Genomic DNA, 20,063 nt, shown 5'->3' on the forward strand with positions numbered 1-20,063 from the left:
AACACTACAACAAATCCAATTCTGCAAAATCATCCTACTACAGAATTGTTTGTAATATAATCTCTGTATGATTCCAGGTGATATACATGCAGTCTCCATAGCTTGGAAGAATTGAAAATATAATTTAGAAAAATCACATTTTGGTATATCAGGGCTCTTGCAGTCTTACAAGCTTCAAAACGACTTACACGCAAACTCACACACTCACTCCCTCTCTCAATCTCTCCATACTTTCTGCAGATATCCACCAGGAGTGAAGCTCATGATAGGGAGGAGTATTTTTGAAGGAGAAAGAGTGGTGACAAGAAAGTGTGATGTGCTAAAACATACCATGTGACAATAGGGGTAAAGCATATACCCACTACAGGGACAGCTAAAAAGGGCATAGATGGGAATACAATCAGGAACTTCTGTTTTCATAGTCTTTTCGTATCCTGGCATGAGCCCTACATCAACCATCCCCATATCCCGCAAAACATTGTAATGCGAATGAGAAAAACAAAAAGACAGAAAATAGGAAAGAGGTTGTGAAGGCGTATCATGTGAATAACTGCTACAAGCGAGTGAAGCGGTCTGGCTGTGCGGCCCAGGCCGGCAGGCAGGCAGGCAGGCAGGCAGGCAGAGAGGAAGCTGCCAGGCTGACAGAGGAGTCGTCTCGGATCTGCGCATCACAAAACAGGAGATATTTGTCATTTCCTCATGTTTCTGTCAGCATGAAATCGTCATTTCAATATCCTCTTGCCGTCAAGGAGAGGATATCCCTTCCCAGAGGACGGGAAGTCATCGCGGTTCTGTGAGCTCCTAGTACCTTTACCCTCCTCTCTCTCCCTCTCTTTCTTTCAGTATCTCTCTCATACCCTTTCTGTCTCTCCCTCGCTCACTTTCTGTCTCTTTCTCTTTCTGCATTCATCGTTTGTCTCTCTTTGTTTTTCTTTCATACTTGCCTGACTGTCTGCTGCTTCCCTTCTCCAAAGTATCAAATTCACCTCATCCCGTTCTCATGTTAACAGACACAGATACACACACACATAAACGCTAGAGGGAGATCTTACGCTTTATAAATCAAAGCATGCATATTTACAACGCTCTCTCCATCTACCCATACTGAGCATTCCTTCTCTCCCCTAATCTCTACTATGCTATAACTATTTTCAAATTTCTTCTCCAACTTTTCTCATGTCCCATACTCCATAATAATAGATAGTAAATGCTCTACAGAGATATTTTGCATGTTGTACATTCACTAGCACACTAATTTTGAGAGATAATACAAAGATGCTCTCGCTACATTCACTTTTGATCATCAGTTTTACTTCATACATAGCATAGATATATATGTATTAAAGTGCGATCCCACATACTCAAGTTGACTTTAAAAAAATTGATAAATAAAATCAGATGCACAGAGTTGTAGAAATTTCGTCAAAACTGGACTTAAGAAAGTTATAGACTTTGTAACTAAAGTTTCTCTTCTCTCTGACTGTGTCAATGATATTATTCACAATCACAATTGCAAATTAGCTAAAATACAGACATCGATCTTCCTTTGCTTTGTACACAGAATTACTTTTGAATTTTTTTTTTTTTTGGGGGGGTTGATAGTTTACAATAATTCCCTCTCAAAAGTCGTCACTGTTAGTTTACTATAGCTCAGCAAAGATCCGGTGTGAATATTAAGTGTTTTTTTTAATTTCATGTCCAAAGTGGACAATTACAAAGATGTGTCAGAAAGATGTAGGTCCATGGAAGACTAGAGAGGCAATGAAATCACCTATCAAATTTACATATCTCTTATTACTCTTGCTATCATCTCTGTGAGATAATTGTGAAAACATGTGAAGCTTTGAAATTCAACAACTTTTGACTTTACATCACATTTTGATGAAAACTTTACCATCCTGTTTGGCTGATTTTACATGATTTAGATTACAGTCAACTTGAGCACAGTGTGGAATTCCACTTGAACTGATTCTGACTGATGACTTGGGTCACACATCCTCTACACTGAGTATGGCCCACTCATACCCATTAACGCAATGCCAAACAATTGGATAGAGTGTATGGGAAATGACGCAAGATTCCACTTATTAAATAGGAAATAACACTTTGGCCATTAACTGCTGAAGATGATAGGATATATTGCTAAATGTCTATAAACAGGAAATCTCATAAATATAAGCAAGTCCTCCATGACAAAGGGTATCATATATTGTAATCAACACCATTCCCTAATTGTTATTTCTTTATCTGAAAAAATGCAGGGAGTGAAAATTCATGCATTTCCAGAAATAGTTCATACTGATCACATACAAGGAAAAAAATAGAGCTTCATGTTTCTTTATCAAGATCTACTGATAACCAAAATCAACAGAAAGTTGCCACCCGATCGCACTTCCCTATCGATATCTTCTGAATCACATCCTTCCTATCATGGCCAACATTTCCCCCGACACTTGTCATGTCCCGCTTCGCACCTCAATGCGCTGCGCAGGTTTGGCTGCAAACCACCGTCAGGATGTGTGCACTTCAGAGGATATCCAATCCTGCCCTCAAGTGGCACGATGAATATCCTCTTCGTGCTCGGATGCCGCTACTTGTGTGCCAGGCGTGCCGGAAAGCATGAGTATCCTGCAGAAACCGCCGAACGACCGAAACACCAAACCCTTCTCTGAGCAAACTTGTGGGTTTTGAGGGGAGGAACATGGGAAACTTTAAAGCCCTTGTTTAGTTTTAGCAAAGCGTGCTAATTCCAGAGCACTTGGCTTGACTTTGCTCTGACAGGATGATTATGCAAATTTTCCTAAATTCTTAATCATGAGGACTGCAAAACATTAATGAATTTAAAAACAGACCTTCAAAAGACTAATCAAACCAACACCGGAGGTACACAAACACCACTCATGTCTATACAAGCCTCAGAATGAAGAAAGCAGGGAAGTAATTTTCATTCAGAACAAGAAAAAAAAGAAGGTTAATATAAGTCTTCAATTCTTAATATTCAATATTCAATTTTTCATTTCCAAACTCCACTCATGCCTTGTGTCATGGTTGCTTTAATCATGGATGTAAGGTTTCACAGTAACTGTAGTTCATTTGGATTTTTTTTATTTCTAATGAGCAGATCTCTCCACACCACAAAAAAGAGTGTTGCTTACTTATTCGTATGTTAAAGTAAATATCTAGCATTTTGCATGTAAGGAATAAGGAAGGCATGCTTTTCAGTGTAGATATGTAGAATGTCATAAGAACAAGCTTGTGCATGTGTGGGTGGGCACATGTGTGATCAATCACTATTAACTGTTTAGGGGAATGACTATGTAGGCTTATCTGCTACAGACAAACCAAAAAACACTAAGTAACTCTTCAAGTTTTCCTTAATTTTTTATGCTCCTCTGAGTTTGCTCTAAACAAACTTACTCTTTCATTCATAACATGTTCAATGGGAATGTATTCCAGACAATTTACATAATTTAACATCATGTAGTACATAAATAGTGCCATGGTGTATAGAGTTGTGGAATTCATTGTGCTCCTCGAGCAGATAAACTAATACTCTGAAAAACCACAACATGATACACTGAACAACAGGTGATAACAAAGGAGGCTCACATATTCCTGTAATATACTAATATAATTCCATTACAATACCACTTGCTTAACAAATTCACCTGTGCAGAATTTAACCTTTCTTGTTTTGTTCTGCTTCCTTGAGTACCCAATCATGCATTCTTATGTGAAGCTTCTATGTCATTATCTTTGTTCATTGCAATTTGTTATGAATTTTGATAACATTCATACTCCTCATTCCAATCAATGTAAATTTTAAAACTCTGTACCCATTATTACCAACTTGTAGACATTAAGATGCAGAAGTCTAAAATCCTCTTGAGGTCTCCTTTAAGAATACACATACACCTTTTTTTTTTCCGGGGGGGGGGGGGGGGGGGGGGGGTTCTGTACAAAAATCTCCTTTATTCAAGCTCAATGATATAGCAACAAAACTTGCTGCCATTGCTAAGAAGGCTACTCTTCAAATTCATAACAGGATGCCTGAACTCTTCCAAACCTAGTTATGCATCTGGCATGTTCTATAAACACTTTTATAAATAGTGCCATAGGAAAAGAAAAAAGAAAAAAAGAAAAAAGATGGCCATGTCATTATGAACTTCCTTCCTCCAACATGGAAAACATCTGACATTTGAAGTCAAGGACTACTCTGGAAAACTAAATATGGCAATTTGTAGCAGACAAGTTTCTCAGGTCTAAATTGAATTCACAGTGCATCCGATTACCTGGTAATCTTACAAAATAAAAAAGGTTGCACCTCAGATGGCCTTTTATTTTTCATCTTAAAAAAACAAGAAAATAATACTTTTTTTTTCAGTTTCTATCACAGGGTGCTTCACTTGACTCAGAGGGAGGCTCTAACATTTGATGGGAGGGTAACATAACACCTGGTGCACCGTGTAACTCTAAACTGTGAGGATTTGTTCAGAGTAACATGGAAGCACATGCCCCTACCTGGAGGAGAGCCAAGGCAGAGGGGCAACCCGAAACCGAATTGCTAGTTCCTGTTACCTGGCAAACTTCACGGAGACAGCGGCCTCCAAACAACTGCAACGTGAAAGGAGGTCAGGGGCGAGGGGTGGATATTACATCACCCATGTCTACCACAGTCCACGTTATAGAAAACAATGTGTGTGACAACACAAATGACAGCGGTAATAGCAACACCATGTACAACAGCTAAAGCACCACCAACACATTAACACAAGGTGTAAAAGGGATAGGGCTCATACAACTGTATATTAAAAATTGATGCTTGAAAGAGTACTACAGTGGTAGATTTACTTGAGTAGCCATCATATCATCTCCTATCCCCTCCCTTGCCCCCTTTGATGTGTGCTTGGATTTCATGCTGATCCCCCACAATAATCATCATTCAGACTTTCAGATCCTGGTCTTCACATCCTCTGGGTAACCTGAATTAAGATATTGCACAGATCTTTAGTTTTAGACAATGCCAACATACAGGGCTGAAGTGCCCTCTTCACACCATATACCTGTTACATCATAATGCAAAAATCATGAACAACCTGGCAGGACTCGCCGCATGCTGACACACTACGTCATAAACATCAATCAAAAGCTAGTGAAATTATCGGCGTATCCTTGCAATTTCAGAGATTTATCTCTCTCCAGCTTATCAGCCCAACAGGTACGGAGTGTCAGTGGGGGTAAATTTGCAATTAAGGTGCACCAGTGTGGAGTGATGCGAAGCAGCTCGCAATGCCCTCCCACGGCGCGAAGGATTTGCCAAGATCAAGTCCTTGATGTGGTGAGACCTCTACTCATTGCATCCACACACATCCTGTCCGTCATGGGCTTATTAAGTCCAGTCCCTTCGACCTGAATATGGGATAAGGTACGCAAGAGCAACGATGACAACAAAATCCAGGAGGAAACTGCTAACAAGATCTTGAGTACAACATCTGCAGTTGCCACGTTTGGGCTGGTTTCCATAGCAACCATTTTTAGTTCAGATGTCACACATCAAGCAGTATACTTCACAGAGAGAATGCATCACTATCAAAGATGTTAGGAGCTCTGTTTCAAATTAGGGTTTCCAGGTATATAGAAGTAGTATTAATAAGGTTAAAGCACAATTCCAGAAATTTGATTCTCCAGGGAAGCTACTTCAGTAAGATTTCACATTAGCTGTGAGATTAATGACCTTTGACCTGGAGCATGCGCAATGCAGAAGTTGATAGGCACAGCTTCGTCCACTCATTGTATATATATGCCAAATTTCATCTGGATACCTCAAACTGTTCTTAAGTTACGCTGTCCACAAAATTGATTGTAGATAGACGGACAGAAGGATGGGCGGACAACAACACAGAAAAATGCCTCCAGTGACACTTCGTGGCAGAGGCATAAAAATAGAGTACATCCTCTGCAGGCAGCCGTTCAATTTGTTTGGGATTATTGGAGATCACACACAGATGCAGATTTCACTCAAATGACAATGCAAAGAGTAGATGACAACTGATTTAATGCTAATATGAGACATCGGTAATAGAAATGAATAACTGTCCCCATGAAATGCTTGGTAAAGGGCATTAATAATAAGGGAAAGAAAAGTAAATGAGCAAGCAATTCTCTTCATCTCATACTCTGAATAGGTAATGCATTATATGACTTCAAATGATTAATTATATTACTTGACAATGCATTTTTTTTAAAACGATCCCAGAATTGAGGTAAACATGACAAGTCTGAACTTCTTTTTGAGACTGGATAATATTCAATAATTTTGCTAACAAGAAAAGCCCAAATTGTCCTTCTCTAACTGAAATATATTTGATGATGTCCCACCCCGATGCTATTAAAAAAAAAATGCATCATCATGTAAGCAGGAGGGGGGGGGGGGGATGCTAATTTTCTGGCTGACCTTTCACTTGGAGACAGAAGAAAAAATACATCCACAAAAATATCCACATCTACGGGATATGGGCATTAGAGCACAGCCCATACAAGCAGGAGAGGAAATGCACAGAATGAGTGATTTGCATTCACAAAATATTCGTTATGAGGGTTGCCTGTGGCCACCAGGGCAATAACAGCAAAACATGTCTTGAATTTACAAGCAACCACTGGATGACTTATGCGAAAATAAAGCAAACATTGAATCTTTAGTCTTAATCTAAAAATGGATCAATTAACATCAAAACAAACTATTCTTCCAGACAACACTTTCTTTTATGAAAATGGAAAAGCTACTTTACTAAAAAGAAAAGAAAAGAAAAAAAATCAAAAGCCCCAGGCATTTTGTGATTCATGAGGGGAGGGAGAACAAATTCACTTTCCTCTTTTTTTGTCAAAGATGGATATAAAAAAGACCTTCTATAATGGAATATAGTGTGAGGAATAATTAACACTGCATGAAAGCACTGAACCTTACGCAATTAAAACAACAAGAAATCTTGGCAACGTTGAACTATGTACCCTGAGGGGGATAGACATTTTATGCAGGTACATTATCTTGCATTTTCTTGAATGAAAACACTAAATCAACCGTGGATTCGCCATAGAGTACTCCTTGATTGTTTCGTGCATGACATTATGATAATTTCACATTTGAACTGCATGACTCAATTTGTAATAGTGAAGGATAGCATATTAACAGAAACCGTCCACGACATATTTTTTTTTTTTTTCTCCAACAAGAAAAAATAAATAAAATGTGAATAGATGCCTGGTAGACTTTGGTTATCATTAGCTTTGTACATTCCTTCCATGCATGACACATAAACTAAAATCAAAGTCACCATTTTGTTTGACCTTATCAATAAGCATATTAGCCTTTTGATTTCACTGTCAGAGAGAAGACATTTACAGGATATTGAAAGCTAGATATGGCATCACCACTGTAGCAAAATACACTGTCTACTACAGAGCTCACAAGGATATAAAATATTGAAAGAACATGCATAACTTCAAAAAACACTTTTGCTGTTGCTGTTATTTTGAGGGGGCAGGTTGATTGGTTGTAAACGGACAGCTCTGAGCAAAGAAACAAATGTGGGAATTAACATTATGATTCACAGTGATTTCACAGGTTTTTTCTAACCATGAAATGACTATCCCATTTCTGTGTGGGCCTCAAGTTCGTCATGATCATTCAAAATCACCCAAGAATCGGAAATTATGTGCGGATGGTAGAATTCTCTATGGTCAACAAATACATTCCCTATCCCATCAATATCATTTTATAAACAAAATGTTAAAAAAGAGCACATATTGGGAATATCAACTGTTCCTTGGCGACATCACTCACCAGTGGTGGTAAGGGAGTGCGGAAGCAGCGAGTATATGCGCTGTGAATCATCCTGGTTTGTCGAAACTTTGCACAGCAGAATTGATCTGCACACATCTGATGTTAACTCTGAACACATTTAGAAGATACTTCATCACTTAATGTTGTTGTAACTAATTCACCTCCCTGTCGAAATTTATTCAGTGACATTTTGCAGGAAGAACATATCCCAGTCTCACAAGGTAGCACATCTCAAAGTATGTTTTCTGCCTTCCTGCACTTCTTAAAGTGAAAATATAGTAAAATCAACCAAATAAACACAAAGTCAGATTTTTTATTTTTTGGTTCAAAACTGGATCTAGACTAAGGAAGATACAATATTCTAAGTCTTGAATTCTTAGCAATGCAATGATCTTGCTTGAAACAAAATAAGAGCTGACGTTGTCATATCGCAAGTCGCTTTGACCCTCACTAAAATTTTTACAAAATATCCTTTCATGGAATGAAACTAATAATATCCTACTATTTTCACATCACAGTATTTGCAAGGTGAGATTGTCTGGCATTGATTATACTAAGGAGCGTAACACTGTGCCATTGCTAAGTTTTTACCAAATGCAAGATTTGTAGCATAATTCCTTGTACAAACCGATTAAAATGCTAAGAATTACTGCCTTACCATATTTACAAATGTACTTGCAATTTTTTACTCTATTTTGTAAAAGAAAAAAAAATCAGATGAAATTCTAAAATGCTGTAACTCTCCAGGTCAATGTGAGATATGGATAAGGTTATACAATAAGTCAGTTCAGAGTTACATTCTGTGCATAAGCAGATAAAGGTCATCTGAGAAAAACAATGTACTGAGACACAGCGTTGTAATGAGCTTTGTCATGGACAGCACCAGAATAATTTCTTTACGCTGCAGTGAAAGAACATTCTAAATTCAAGGGAGCTTGTTAATATTAAAGCCAGGTGTATTACATAATTGGGTGATATCAAGCTTTATGACTGTTTTGTTCCAATGGGTTTAGAAAGTGGTCATTTGTATCATTACTAACTGCAAACTGGTATATTGTGTTGGTTTGAGACTCAATCTACTATTTCAAAAAGCTGATGATGTAGTGCCATTGCACTTTTTCTGTTTGTTCTAAAGACATTCAGACCGCTGTTTGTCTGGCAGAGCCTGTAGTAGGTCTTCAACCAGTGAATGAGGAAAATGGAAATGTCATGGAACAATTGTCTTTGGAAAGAATGACTACAATCCTTGGCAGTTGAGATCAATTCATGCTGTGTATCCGGCAATGTCCAAGGATGAGGAAAAGTAGGGGCACAATAGCACTGCCCTTCACGATTAAAGTTAGATACTACTCTGTAAAAGCAAGTAGTAATGCATTAGTGTGTGTATGTGTGTGCGTGTGTGAGTGATAGTAATCTCAATTTTTCGGGTTTGCATTTCTTTTTCCAGGCTTTATTTCCGTTACTTCATAATTTCATGTATTGCAATTATTTTCAAGTTATATATGTTTAATTCAGGCGATTGTATTCATGACTTCAACTATGATTCTGAAGGATTGCTTTAATAGACTGATCTCAAAACAGAAAATCAATATTATACAAATGATGCACAGGATAGAGTGCGTTAGTGTAGGCGTAGTGCACTCGAGGGTATTTACAATTGTGAAACATGCACGAGGCGAAGCCGAGTGCATGTTGCACTACATTGTAAATACCCGAGAGTGAGCTACGCCTACACTAACGCCACGAAATAATCCTGTGCATCATTTGTTTTATAAAATGGGTCGAAAATTCGAAAACTAACATCATTTTTCAGCGTTTTTCACGTACCTTTGTGGGTCAAGACGTCCGAAGATGTTCGTCCCAAACTTTTACGCACGTCGCACTCGCGGAAGTCCCGCACATACAGTACAGTGTGTATAAGTATAATGGGGGGTTGGGTTTCCGGACACCCGCATGAAAACTTACTTATTTTACATAGAATATGCACCCTTTACCTTAAAGACTTGATATAGACTCCTCATATAGGCCTACTAGACAACATACTCTGAAAACGGCGTGAGAATTAACCTGCTAAATCGTTGGATTTGCTCTTCAAAGTGACTCCATGTACGCGTCCGGTCCCATAACGCTTGGTCTACTGTACTGTACAAAGTGTACGTATAGTACAGTATACGTACGTACGCCACATATGTTATGCACAAGGGAAGACAGGCCGGCCGGCCGGCAGCCCGAACTAGAAGTTGTTTACAGGATTGACAGCGCGTACGCGTATGCATGCAATTCATCAAAGGAGCCGCCGCGCGCACAGACGATCGGCAATCTACCATAGGATTACAGGCAGTGCAGTTGTACTGAAGTAAAGGAAGGAGGTGTGTCTCATTTCAGCGCTTCCTATTGGCTACATTCTTGAACCCATTTTATAAAACTTAATATCACACATTCATATCATTTAAATTCTAATGAATATGAACCCTGTACGCACTGTAAGTTTGTGTTCTGCTACTTGGCAAATTGCTCACAAGTTTCCTCGCTGCGTAATGAAGGGAGTCAAAGACTTAACAATGTCTATGTCCTGACTTTAAGACCACCTCCAATTCTATATACGGTACAATTTAGCAACAGTGAAGGAAAAAGTGAGGGTTGGGAAGTGAGGGTTGGAAGGGGGAGGGGGAGGGGGAGGGGGAGGGGGAGGGGTGGGGGTGGGTGAAGTTGATGAGAGGAGGACCATAGAAAGAAAGGAAAAAAATATCTTCTAGGCGTGGGATTTTGGCCAAGATCCTAGCTGCTGTGCAGATATTTCACTGAGTCAGTTTCTAGCTCAGCGGATGAAGTGTCAATGCAAACACCTGCACTGGGCGCAGGTTTCAGGTTTGAAATGAATAGCACTCACGGGGGGCCCACAGTATGGGGTGTACTCAGTATAACATGAAATGCATTCTCTGTCACTCATTTTAGTTAACACAGGGATGGGAGGAGCTGGAAAAAGTGAGAAAAAGAGGGGAAAAAAATGAAAACGAAAAAAAGAACATAGAACCTGGCACTGTTGGGGCTAATTCAAAGGATATCCACAATTGAGACCAGTTGGCAGGCGAGACCCCATCTGTGGGTCCACCAGGGGGGATGAGCAAGCCCACCGCTGTGCACCGGAGTAGCGGGCGTGAATCACCGGAGCAGAGGGAAGGGAAAGGGAAGGTAAAGCTGCCCCCAGACACAGGCTTGACGACGCGGTGACATGATGGGAGTGGAAGCCTGCCAGCTCTGCATGAAAGAAATCAAGATAGATAGATGGATAGCAAATAGTTACAAATACACAGAGAGAGGTGATAATGGCAAATATAGATACAATTATATATATGCAATACATGAATAACATTATGTAATGAACAATAATATACAATTTGCATTCATCCATACATCATATAATTTCTTCTCCTGTCCCTGCATCATGAGAAAATCTACCTTTGTTTATTTGTGATGCCAAAAAGCTTGCATTGCTCACATTCAGCCCGTACTAGATGTAAATGTTTTGCAATGAAACGTGTCCCCCATCTCATTTCAAACTCCTTGCAATATGTTGTTTGAAGTGGAAGCATTGTTTTCATGACATCCATCAACTTCTATAACCGTGACTTGATTCTAAATCATGCACATGATTGAACCTAGGACCATCCTGTTGTAATGCTATCAGAATGTCTCAATGCCACGGATGCCAGTCAAAAGATGTCTTGATGCTAGAGAAAAACTACACAGTGCACCCCATTGAAGTGAAAGCTCTGACATCTCTCATTGGCACAGAACATTCTAACAATCTACACTATTGATACATTAATTGTTTGAAGTCAGGTCATGACATCAGCATTACACTCTGGCTGGACATGGTTCCACAGTTCTACTTATTTTGTTAAGGGGAAAAATAACCTATGTACCAACAAAACTCTCTTTTGACCCACTGTCAAACAACATCCATTGGCACAAGGAACAGCATATCAACAAGTGCCGCTATCAAACTGTCACTTTCCACAAAAGGGTTGGTTTGACATTGTTTTCTAAACACTTAGACAATATATGAAACTTTTGTAAAACACTGAAGATACTACGGGGATGGGAAGGTTTCACTTTGGACAATCTAAACAATTCGAGCTGACAGTATGTGTAACTGAGATGTGGTTATACCTGATCAATCTCTGCCCCCCCATTCCTTTTCCTCTTCTTTCATTTCTTCTCTGCTGACTGATCTTTATTAATATCTCCATTGTTTTCATTGCCAATCCCATTGCACTCCAGTAATTGCTAATCTAACTACAACTTCATTCTCTCTGATGGCAGGCTAACCAATTTGTATTGTCTTTGACCAAGTCCTGGGGGGTGTTTCATCAACGTTTGTCAGCGCTGACAACTTGAATCACCATAGTAACAGTCAGTGACCAGAGCATCTCAGCCAATCAAAACCAAGGATTTTGCTGAAATTGGTCAGCGCTGACAGTTGTCAGAGCTGACAAACGTTGATAAAACACCCCCCCCCCCCCCCCCCCCCCCCCCCCCCCCGATATTGCTTCCAGTGTTAGGTCAAGATGCAGAGATGCTCTGCCACTCTTAGAACTTCTCAGAATGCTTGCTTACTGACATCAATTCTGATCAATTTCATAAGGAAGGTACTGATGTAAAAGACTTCATTTTTTTTTTTCAACATCACGCACTACCATCAACTATGTGCCTTTGTGGATAATGTCTCTTTTGATAGTAAAAATAAAAATGGCACAACACAATGAAGGCAATTTGATATGTTCATGTATCAATAGTTACTCAGGAATGAACAATCAAACTGCAGTCTAAAGCAGACTTCTTCTCTTACTTGGACAATTTCAATCAGGAAGCCACAGAAGCGCCTTGCATTGTAACTGTATAAATGAGCATCAAATGGTTACTTTGCTCTGCTCCAGACACAATTACAATCAGTCATGTCTCCAGCAGCTCTCTTAATTGACAGATCTAGTAATCAGCCCCTTAACCCATTGAGAATGGGCTGATTTTGCTACAAAACTCGTTTCCATAGACACACACCCAAGTATACTCGGGACTCGTCCTCAACGGGTTAAAACATTGAAAGACATTGGAGCAGTCTGCTCAAGAAAAGCCTCATAGGAATGTTTTACTCTACACAGTACAAGAGAGTGTACATAGAAGAGAAGGTGTCAATTTTCCTATGAACAGGAATATGTGGTTTCAAAAATGTATGGTCAGAGTTCAATAAATAAATTGCTCACATATTGGGAAGATAAACATGACCTGGGTTGCGGTATTTGGATGCAATTTACAGAGTTCCACAATACAAGCCTTTTGGCAGTCACAATTTAACATACAATACCACATACCTGACCTTGGTGAAAGTAATTTATTCAAGAATGGAATGGGAATTGAAACTGGTCTGTCTATACTGAAGAGGAAAACTCAGACCCTGCCTTTCTGGGGAAGTACAGGAGGTTTCGAGTGAACATCAAAAGTCTTGTCCTCTTTCAAAACAATTTGCAGCAGACAAACTTTTTGATGGGTGCTTTCTCATTTGGCAGCATGTCAACAAAAGACACAAAGTACTCTGTAGAAACTGAAGAAAAAAGTTGCTCATGTGATCCTCTTTTCTTAAAATACATAAACACATGCTACTGTTACCACAGGTTGAAAAAGGCATAAAGTAGTACCGGCACACTGCACAGCCGTATCATGATGCCTTTATTCTAATCCCCAGGTCTATACTAGTGCATCAAAGAATGCCTTTTGAAAATCAGCCCTAACTATGGCTGCAAGGGTAATCCTTCCCAGGAGTGGAGAATGAATAAATAAAGTTTTTTTGCTGTTGACAATTTCTTAAGCATGAAGTCTTTTTATTCTCAAACTTGAAAGAGCAATGCAATTGGAGGAGGATGACACACATTTGCAACATGACAAATTTAAGCAATGCTATGATATGACACGAGAAGCATGCTGCAAAGACTGCAAAAGAAGAAATGATTTGATTGGAGTTGCCAAAAGTCATACTGCTGTTACCATGATACCACTGATAACTAGGCTTCATCAGATTTAAGTTTGGTCTTGATGTAATGGTCGTGAGCATTTATCAAAAATACCAAAGAAATATGTGGCAAATTCTCTATTACACATATATACACACACACACAAACACATGCACAAATACACAAAAACACACGCAAGCACACACACACCTTCTTGGACTACTGAGACACAATGATATGTACATTTTGATGAAACTTACAGGGGTATCTCATTATAAATTTGGTCAAATAATGCAAGACATAATTTTGCATTACTCTTTTTAAAAAGGAATCTCCAATATCAAGCTTCCTCCTTTACTAAGAAGGGACATATTCTGCAGTATTCTCTGCCTTTAAGATTTAATCTTTAACACACATCAAAGTAGGCCTATGCATGTTCAGTTTTTGTGTGTGTGAAGACATGCCTGTGTGAACATCTGAATGAAAAGGAAAGATGTCACCGTAAAATTTCTGTCTAATTCTTGCACTTGTGATAGAGTACAGAATGGGGTACTCCTCCCTACTCCCAATCCACCCCACCCCACCCCCAATCAGATGAAGTAAAGCACTGCTGAACTTGGTGGATGGTTCTAATCAAAATTCATATGGGGTTAGATCAGTTGAGTTTCCTCTGCCAGCACCCCTGACATCTATTCCCTCTCCACCCATCATCAATTCTCCCTCTCTCAACTTTCTCTCACCCCACCCCCTTCTCTCCCTCTCACTTCTCTCAGAACTAATCAACTTCAATTTCCCTGATTCCGATAACCCTTGCAAGAACCTGTTTGCTAATTTCTGACAACATTACACTCAACATGACATTCAAGCACACACACACACACACACACACACACACACACGCACACGCACACCAGGATTTTTTTCCTCTTTGTGGTGTGAATAGAATGCGAAGTGATACCAGTTTCCCCAGGATAGAGAAAATTGCATTAACCTATTGCTTACAGGAACTAGGTGAGTGACAGGATGTGTCATGTATCAAGTGTGAGGGTGCTGCCATTTCTCAGAAGCACTGGGGTAAGATCTGTGCATTTAGATGATATCACTGCAGCTCTATCCAAATGTCAAATTGAGTCATATGGCAGCCCCACTGATCGGAAGTGGATAAAGAGTTAACACCTTTGCTTGTCAATTTGATTTCACAGTGGGTTCTTCTTTACTACTGCCTTCCCTTAAAAGAACAAAAAAAGTCATAAATGAAAACATGATAATCACTTTGCACTTCCTACAAACTCATCACAATGCTGTTATTGTTGTAATTGTAATACCAACACTGATTGTGATGAAATCTGAAGAATCAGCCTACATGTTTCACTTTTCTGTACACCGTGTTGTTCTTGGGGTGCATCAGATGGCCAGATGCATGATATGCCATGCACAATTCACGCAGATTTCTACAAAAGGATCTACAACCATCAAGGCAAACTTGCCGACCTCAGAAAAGCTTTACCAGCAAAAAGGATAATTTTGCAATCCTCTTCTTCTTCTTGCATTCTTCTTTGATCATTTGACAGTAAACCAAAAAAAAAAAAAAAAGCCTCATCCTCGAATGAGATCCCTTATCATCTTTCATTGCACCAATCATTAACTTCCGTCTCCATAATAAGTGACTCCCATTTGGGCCGGGCCGAGGGGGACGCTTATTAGCCAAGGCCATCCTTTGTAAGAATAGATGGCATGGCCTTGGACTTGGCAAGAGGAAGCATTCCAGTCCAAGAAGCAAGCCCCCGTGATTCACTGTTTTTGTTCGAATATCTCGGCCCCTCTCCGGCGTGCCTGAAAATAGCCCTCATTAGGAGCGGATCGATGGCTCCTGCTTGGCAGCATTACTCACGCTACATATCTCCTGTAACATTCTCAAGGGACATGACTCCTACAGCTCCCACAAGATACACAAATGACAAATTAGTGCAACAGGATGCTGTACTAAATGTTTGAAAAAAAAAAGGAACAAACACCATTCATCCCCCCACTTGACGGGTGTGTAAACACTGGATTCTAAGTTTGGCTGCACCTGCAAGTGAGCATTCCCATAGGAAATGCTCTAATTTAGAGTCATTCTTGTCTTTCATTACTTTGGGAAAAAAAAAATCTTGCACAGGGTAAACAGGGCTCTGCATAATTTTGTTAGAGTATTTCCCTTTCTCTGGAGTGATTTCTTTCTTCAAGAGGATCATAAAATGCTCTCACTCAAAACAGAAGCATGCTCGCTCAAACGGAGTAAATGAAGATGATGTGGAATGCGTGTTACAGTCTAGTCAATTAGTGAGTTGCCACACATATCAAATTTTGAGGAGCTTGAAGGCGTTTTTTTTTTAATAAAGATTTTGAGGAGCTTGAAGGCTGTTTTTTCAGACCATCCTTTTATCATGTCAGATTTACATTTAAAATCTATTTTCTGGCTCAATTTGGGTCAGATTACTGCTTTGATCCATGCTGTATTATTAATGCACCGTTGTAGATTATTTCAACTACAGTATTATATGCCAAAGACACAAATTGCACATGATGGACCATTGACAAATTTTCTTCCAAAATTCTTTTATCCAGATTTGCACCAGTCAAATGTTGATATGTTCAACAAAGAAAAAAAGTATACTGCATGGCCCAATGACAAAAAGCAGTGTGTACATGAGCAGGGTGCATAGAGTTACAATATTCATAATACTGCTAAATGAAGCATGTCTTCACATATGATCTGGACAGTTTGACAATGCACTGAGCCAGTGGTCAGAACTTGATATTAAAGTCAAAATCACACAGAAGAGCTGAATGAACACTGATGACAGATGCAGTTACTCTGTCCCATTTTTCAGCATGTCCTTGCTTTTTGCTGCTTGATTGCCTATCACGTTACAATGATATTTCATGCTTAAATATTTCAGAAACACCTGTCAAATCTGCCAGTGTTCCTCTATCAAGTTGCACACGACACAAACACATGGACAGAACAAATGACTTTCACACAAAAAAGAAACATTTTTAGCTTCTCTGTCCGACACTAAGCCCTCAATGAAAAAACAAGGACAATGTTCCAAGTACGTTTCAGAATAGGATGAATAATGTCTGGTAATACCATTTGAATGAACCACAGTTTCAGAGTAAGCATGTACTAAGAATGTTACATTCCTGTCAAACTTAATGCTATGCTGGTGCTGGTGTTACAATGTACATCTGAAATAACAGACTAACATGAAACTCCACCACCTGCCACAGAAAGCAGTGTAACCGACCAACTCCCAATGATATGGATTTTCCTATATCTTGCAAGTAAAACATTAAAAATTTCTTGTGTAGATCATGTACGACATAAAAATCATATAGTCATATACATTGTGAGATGAAGAACCTCCATGCATGAACTTGGATTAAGCTTATGCTTTTAAATGTAATATTTGAAAAGAAGATATCATGTCAGTTATTTAAACAAACAAACAGTCAAACAAACAAACTAACTAACAAACAAACAAAAGAAAATAAAATTGCAAGGTAGCATTTTGCCAAGCAGCAAGAAGCAGCTGTGGTATCTATGCATCTACAAATGATTAAACAAAATTGGAACATTACAGTTAATTGTCATTAGAAACACAATCACATGGTCAAATGTGGTGGGGAAATAGCATTGTACTAAAACATATTCATTGTTCATGGTTTTGATCGCAAATCATTTCTATAAGGTTGAAAAAGAAAATTAGTCTGGAATTTATGTATCTATATACAACGTTGTATGGTACATGTATATCTTCAAGCATTCAACATGCGAATTCTTGCATACGGTGCAACATTTTACTACAAATATACCTTCTAGATTATTAGTCAAGGTGCCCTCCACTAGTAGCCAATATCTACACATTTTCTTTGAGGGGGGGGGGGGGGGATACAGATGGTGCATAATTACATGTATGTAACATTGACATATGGCAAGTGGTCTTATACTGATAGGTCTGAACACAACATGCTTCAAAGAGTACTGACAGAGCACTGAATGATATGTGACCACCTACCACAACTTCTGGCACTGATTTGACCGTGGAAAATTCCAGTGTACTACTTATGTTCTACTTCACAATTGTTCCCTGTGTGTTTCTGTGAATGCGTGTGTATGCATGTTGACAATTTGCACAGCTGCAGCCTTGGGGGAGGTGCTTGTGTGGAGTAAAGAGAAAAATAATGCAGACTGGCAAAAATAAAAAACATGTCTTGCTTTTCCAGGTAAAGTCCACGGTTGTATAATGATGCTTTGTAAAAAGCATTGGGGAAGAGGCAAGACCCTACAGCCACAATTTAACCCCATTAAGTCCCAAACACCATGATGCTGTGGTGTTGTGCTGTATCTATATTTTCTACACTTTTTTTTGTGCCATCCAGATATTACTATCAATCTAGCAAGTAATAAACTGGTAAATATAAATTCAGGCACACAGGCAAACAAACATAAAATACAAAGAAAGTAAACAAAACATTTATCAAATAAACAAGACTTTTGCTTCGCAATAACCTTTAGCTTAGGCCAGCACCTTCTAATATTTCTTTAATTAGCATTTTTTTCATCTCAAAAAGTCAGCAATGCACACTCTGCCCATCCTGACTTCAAGAGTGGCCATATAAAACATAAGCCTGCTGACTGTAATGAGCTGTAACTAAGAGGTTGTCATTAGTAGCCAAAAATATTCCAAATACACAATTATTGAACATCAACTTTAATGTTATTTTTCAGTCCTTTGCAGGGAAAGAAGTCTAGTTTTTGGGTTCATATCAAAATCACCAATCCCAATGACACTTTCAGTTCAACAGCTTTCAACATTGCATCTATAGGACTAATGATAATGACAACTTGTTATATTCAGTAAAGCACGTTCAAAAATACAAATCCAACAAACAGGTTCATCCTTGCCTGGAACTGATCTGCATTCCTACCCTAATAAACACTGATAATCTTGGTCTACTTGCATCTCTTGTGACAGAGAAATCCCCTCCAAAAATATTGCCAAAGAGGGCAGCATGCCACTATGTTTTCTTACCGAGGATGTTAGATGGATCAGGCCTCGCAAGTTTGTGTTTGATAATACCATGCAGGGGTCAAGAGTTCAGGACAACTGTAACTCAATAAAACCAATGATTGAATAACAAGGATTAGTAACATTCAAATCTGAAAAAGTGTCAAGAATAAAGGTAAATAACAGAAAATGCTTTACAGCATCTACAACAAAATTTGTGACCTGTCCAAGTGTGAAAGAGTACTGATATTGCTAGCAGAGTCTGTAACACCAATTACATGACATAGCTCTTGCTGGAGCGACTGGCTATTTAGGATCAAGGAAAGAGTGCTAGAAACTATTCACAGATGCGAAGGAAACACATCTGACTCAGTTAAGGTGCCATCAGAAAATAGTTATTATAAAATATCATAACGGAAAATATCACAAAGAAAAATATACTGTCAAAACTAAGTGTGACAATGCGTTATCATGTTTTATTTGAATTGCAAATTACTAATCAAACATAACAATTAGCAAGCACATGGCACGTGGAAACTTTCAGGATTGCAACAGTGTCAGGTACTAACATGACATTGTACAGATTTAGTATCTCCATTATTATTATTTTTTTTTCAATTGGAAGGGGTAGATATATTATAGAGGAGTCGCATTGTTCCAAAATTCATCGCAAATGATTTGGAAGTGATAAAAGTATGTAAATTCTATCTCAAAACCCATTACATGTTCCACACATCAGGCAGTCTGAAAATTGCATTTTACTGGTCTTTTCAACATTGCATTTGACAAATGATTGCACTTTCCTTTGAATTTGCCTACACAAATGTGCAGATTTTGTTTCCCGTAAACATATTTCCTGTCCAGGGTTGTTATGTAACACAATCTTTCTGGCTACTTACTCCATGTTCCACAGTTACTCTACAAAATACAAAAAAGAAAGAAAAGAAACAAAAACAAAACAACCCAGCAAACAGTGAAAAAAAAAATGAATTTAATATCTCTCACATAAATCATACTTATACATGAGAACACCAAAACCGATAGAATCTTAATTTCAACAGTTCAGCAACATCACTTTAAAAATTTCTTTAAACCACCCTTTTCCCTATCAAACTATAAAAGTAGACATCATAAAGAATATAGAATGGCAATAAACAAACA

At 38.7% G+C, this 20,063-nt stretch overlaps 1 protein-coding gene across 1 annotated transcript in view; it reads right to left on the reverse strand.

Moving 5' to 3' along the window:
* Window positions 1-553: 553 nt before the first annotated feature.
* Window positions 554-20,063, reverse strand: part of LOC139743191 (uncharacterized) — a 33,500-nt gene continuing 13,990 nt past the window's right edge. Inside the window, exons 9-10 of the mRNA XM_071653690.1 lie at window positions 19,802-19,820; window positions 554-661 (exon numbers count right to left, since the gene is read on the reverse strand). Of these exons, the coding sequence (XP_071509791.1) occupies window positions 554-661; window positions 19,802-19,820 (127 nt within the window). The remainder of the gene's footprint in view (window positions 662-19,801; window positions 19,821-20,063) is intronic.

The sequence above is a fragment of the Diadema antillarum genome, unplaced genomic scaffold, assembly GCF_040938485.1.
Source record: "Diadema antillarum isolate AM-2024a unplaced genomic scaffold, OU_Dant_1.0 seq00001056_RagTag, whole genome shotgun sequence".
NCBI classification, from domain to species: Eukaryota; Metazoa; Echinodermata; class Echinoidea; order Diadematoida; family Diadematidae; genus Diadema; species Diadema antillarum.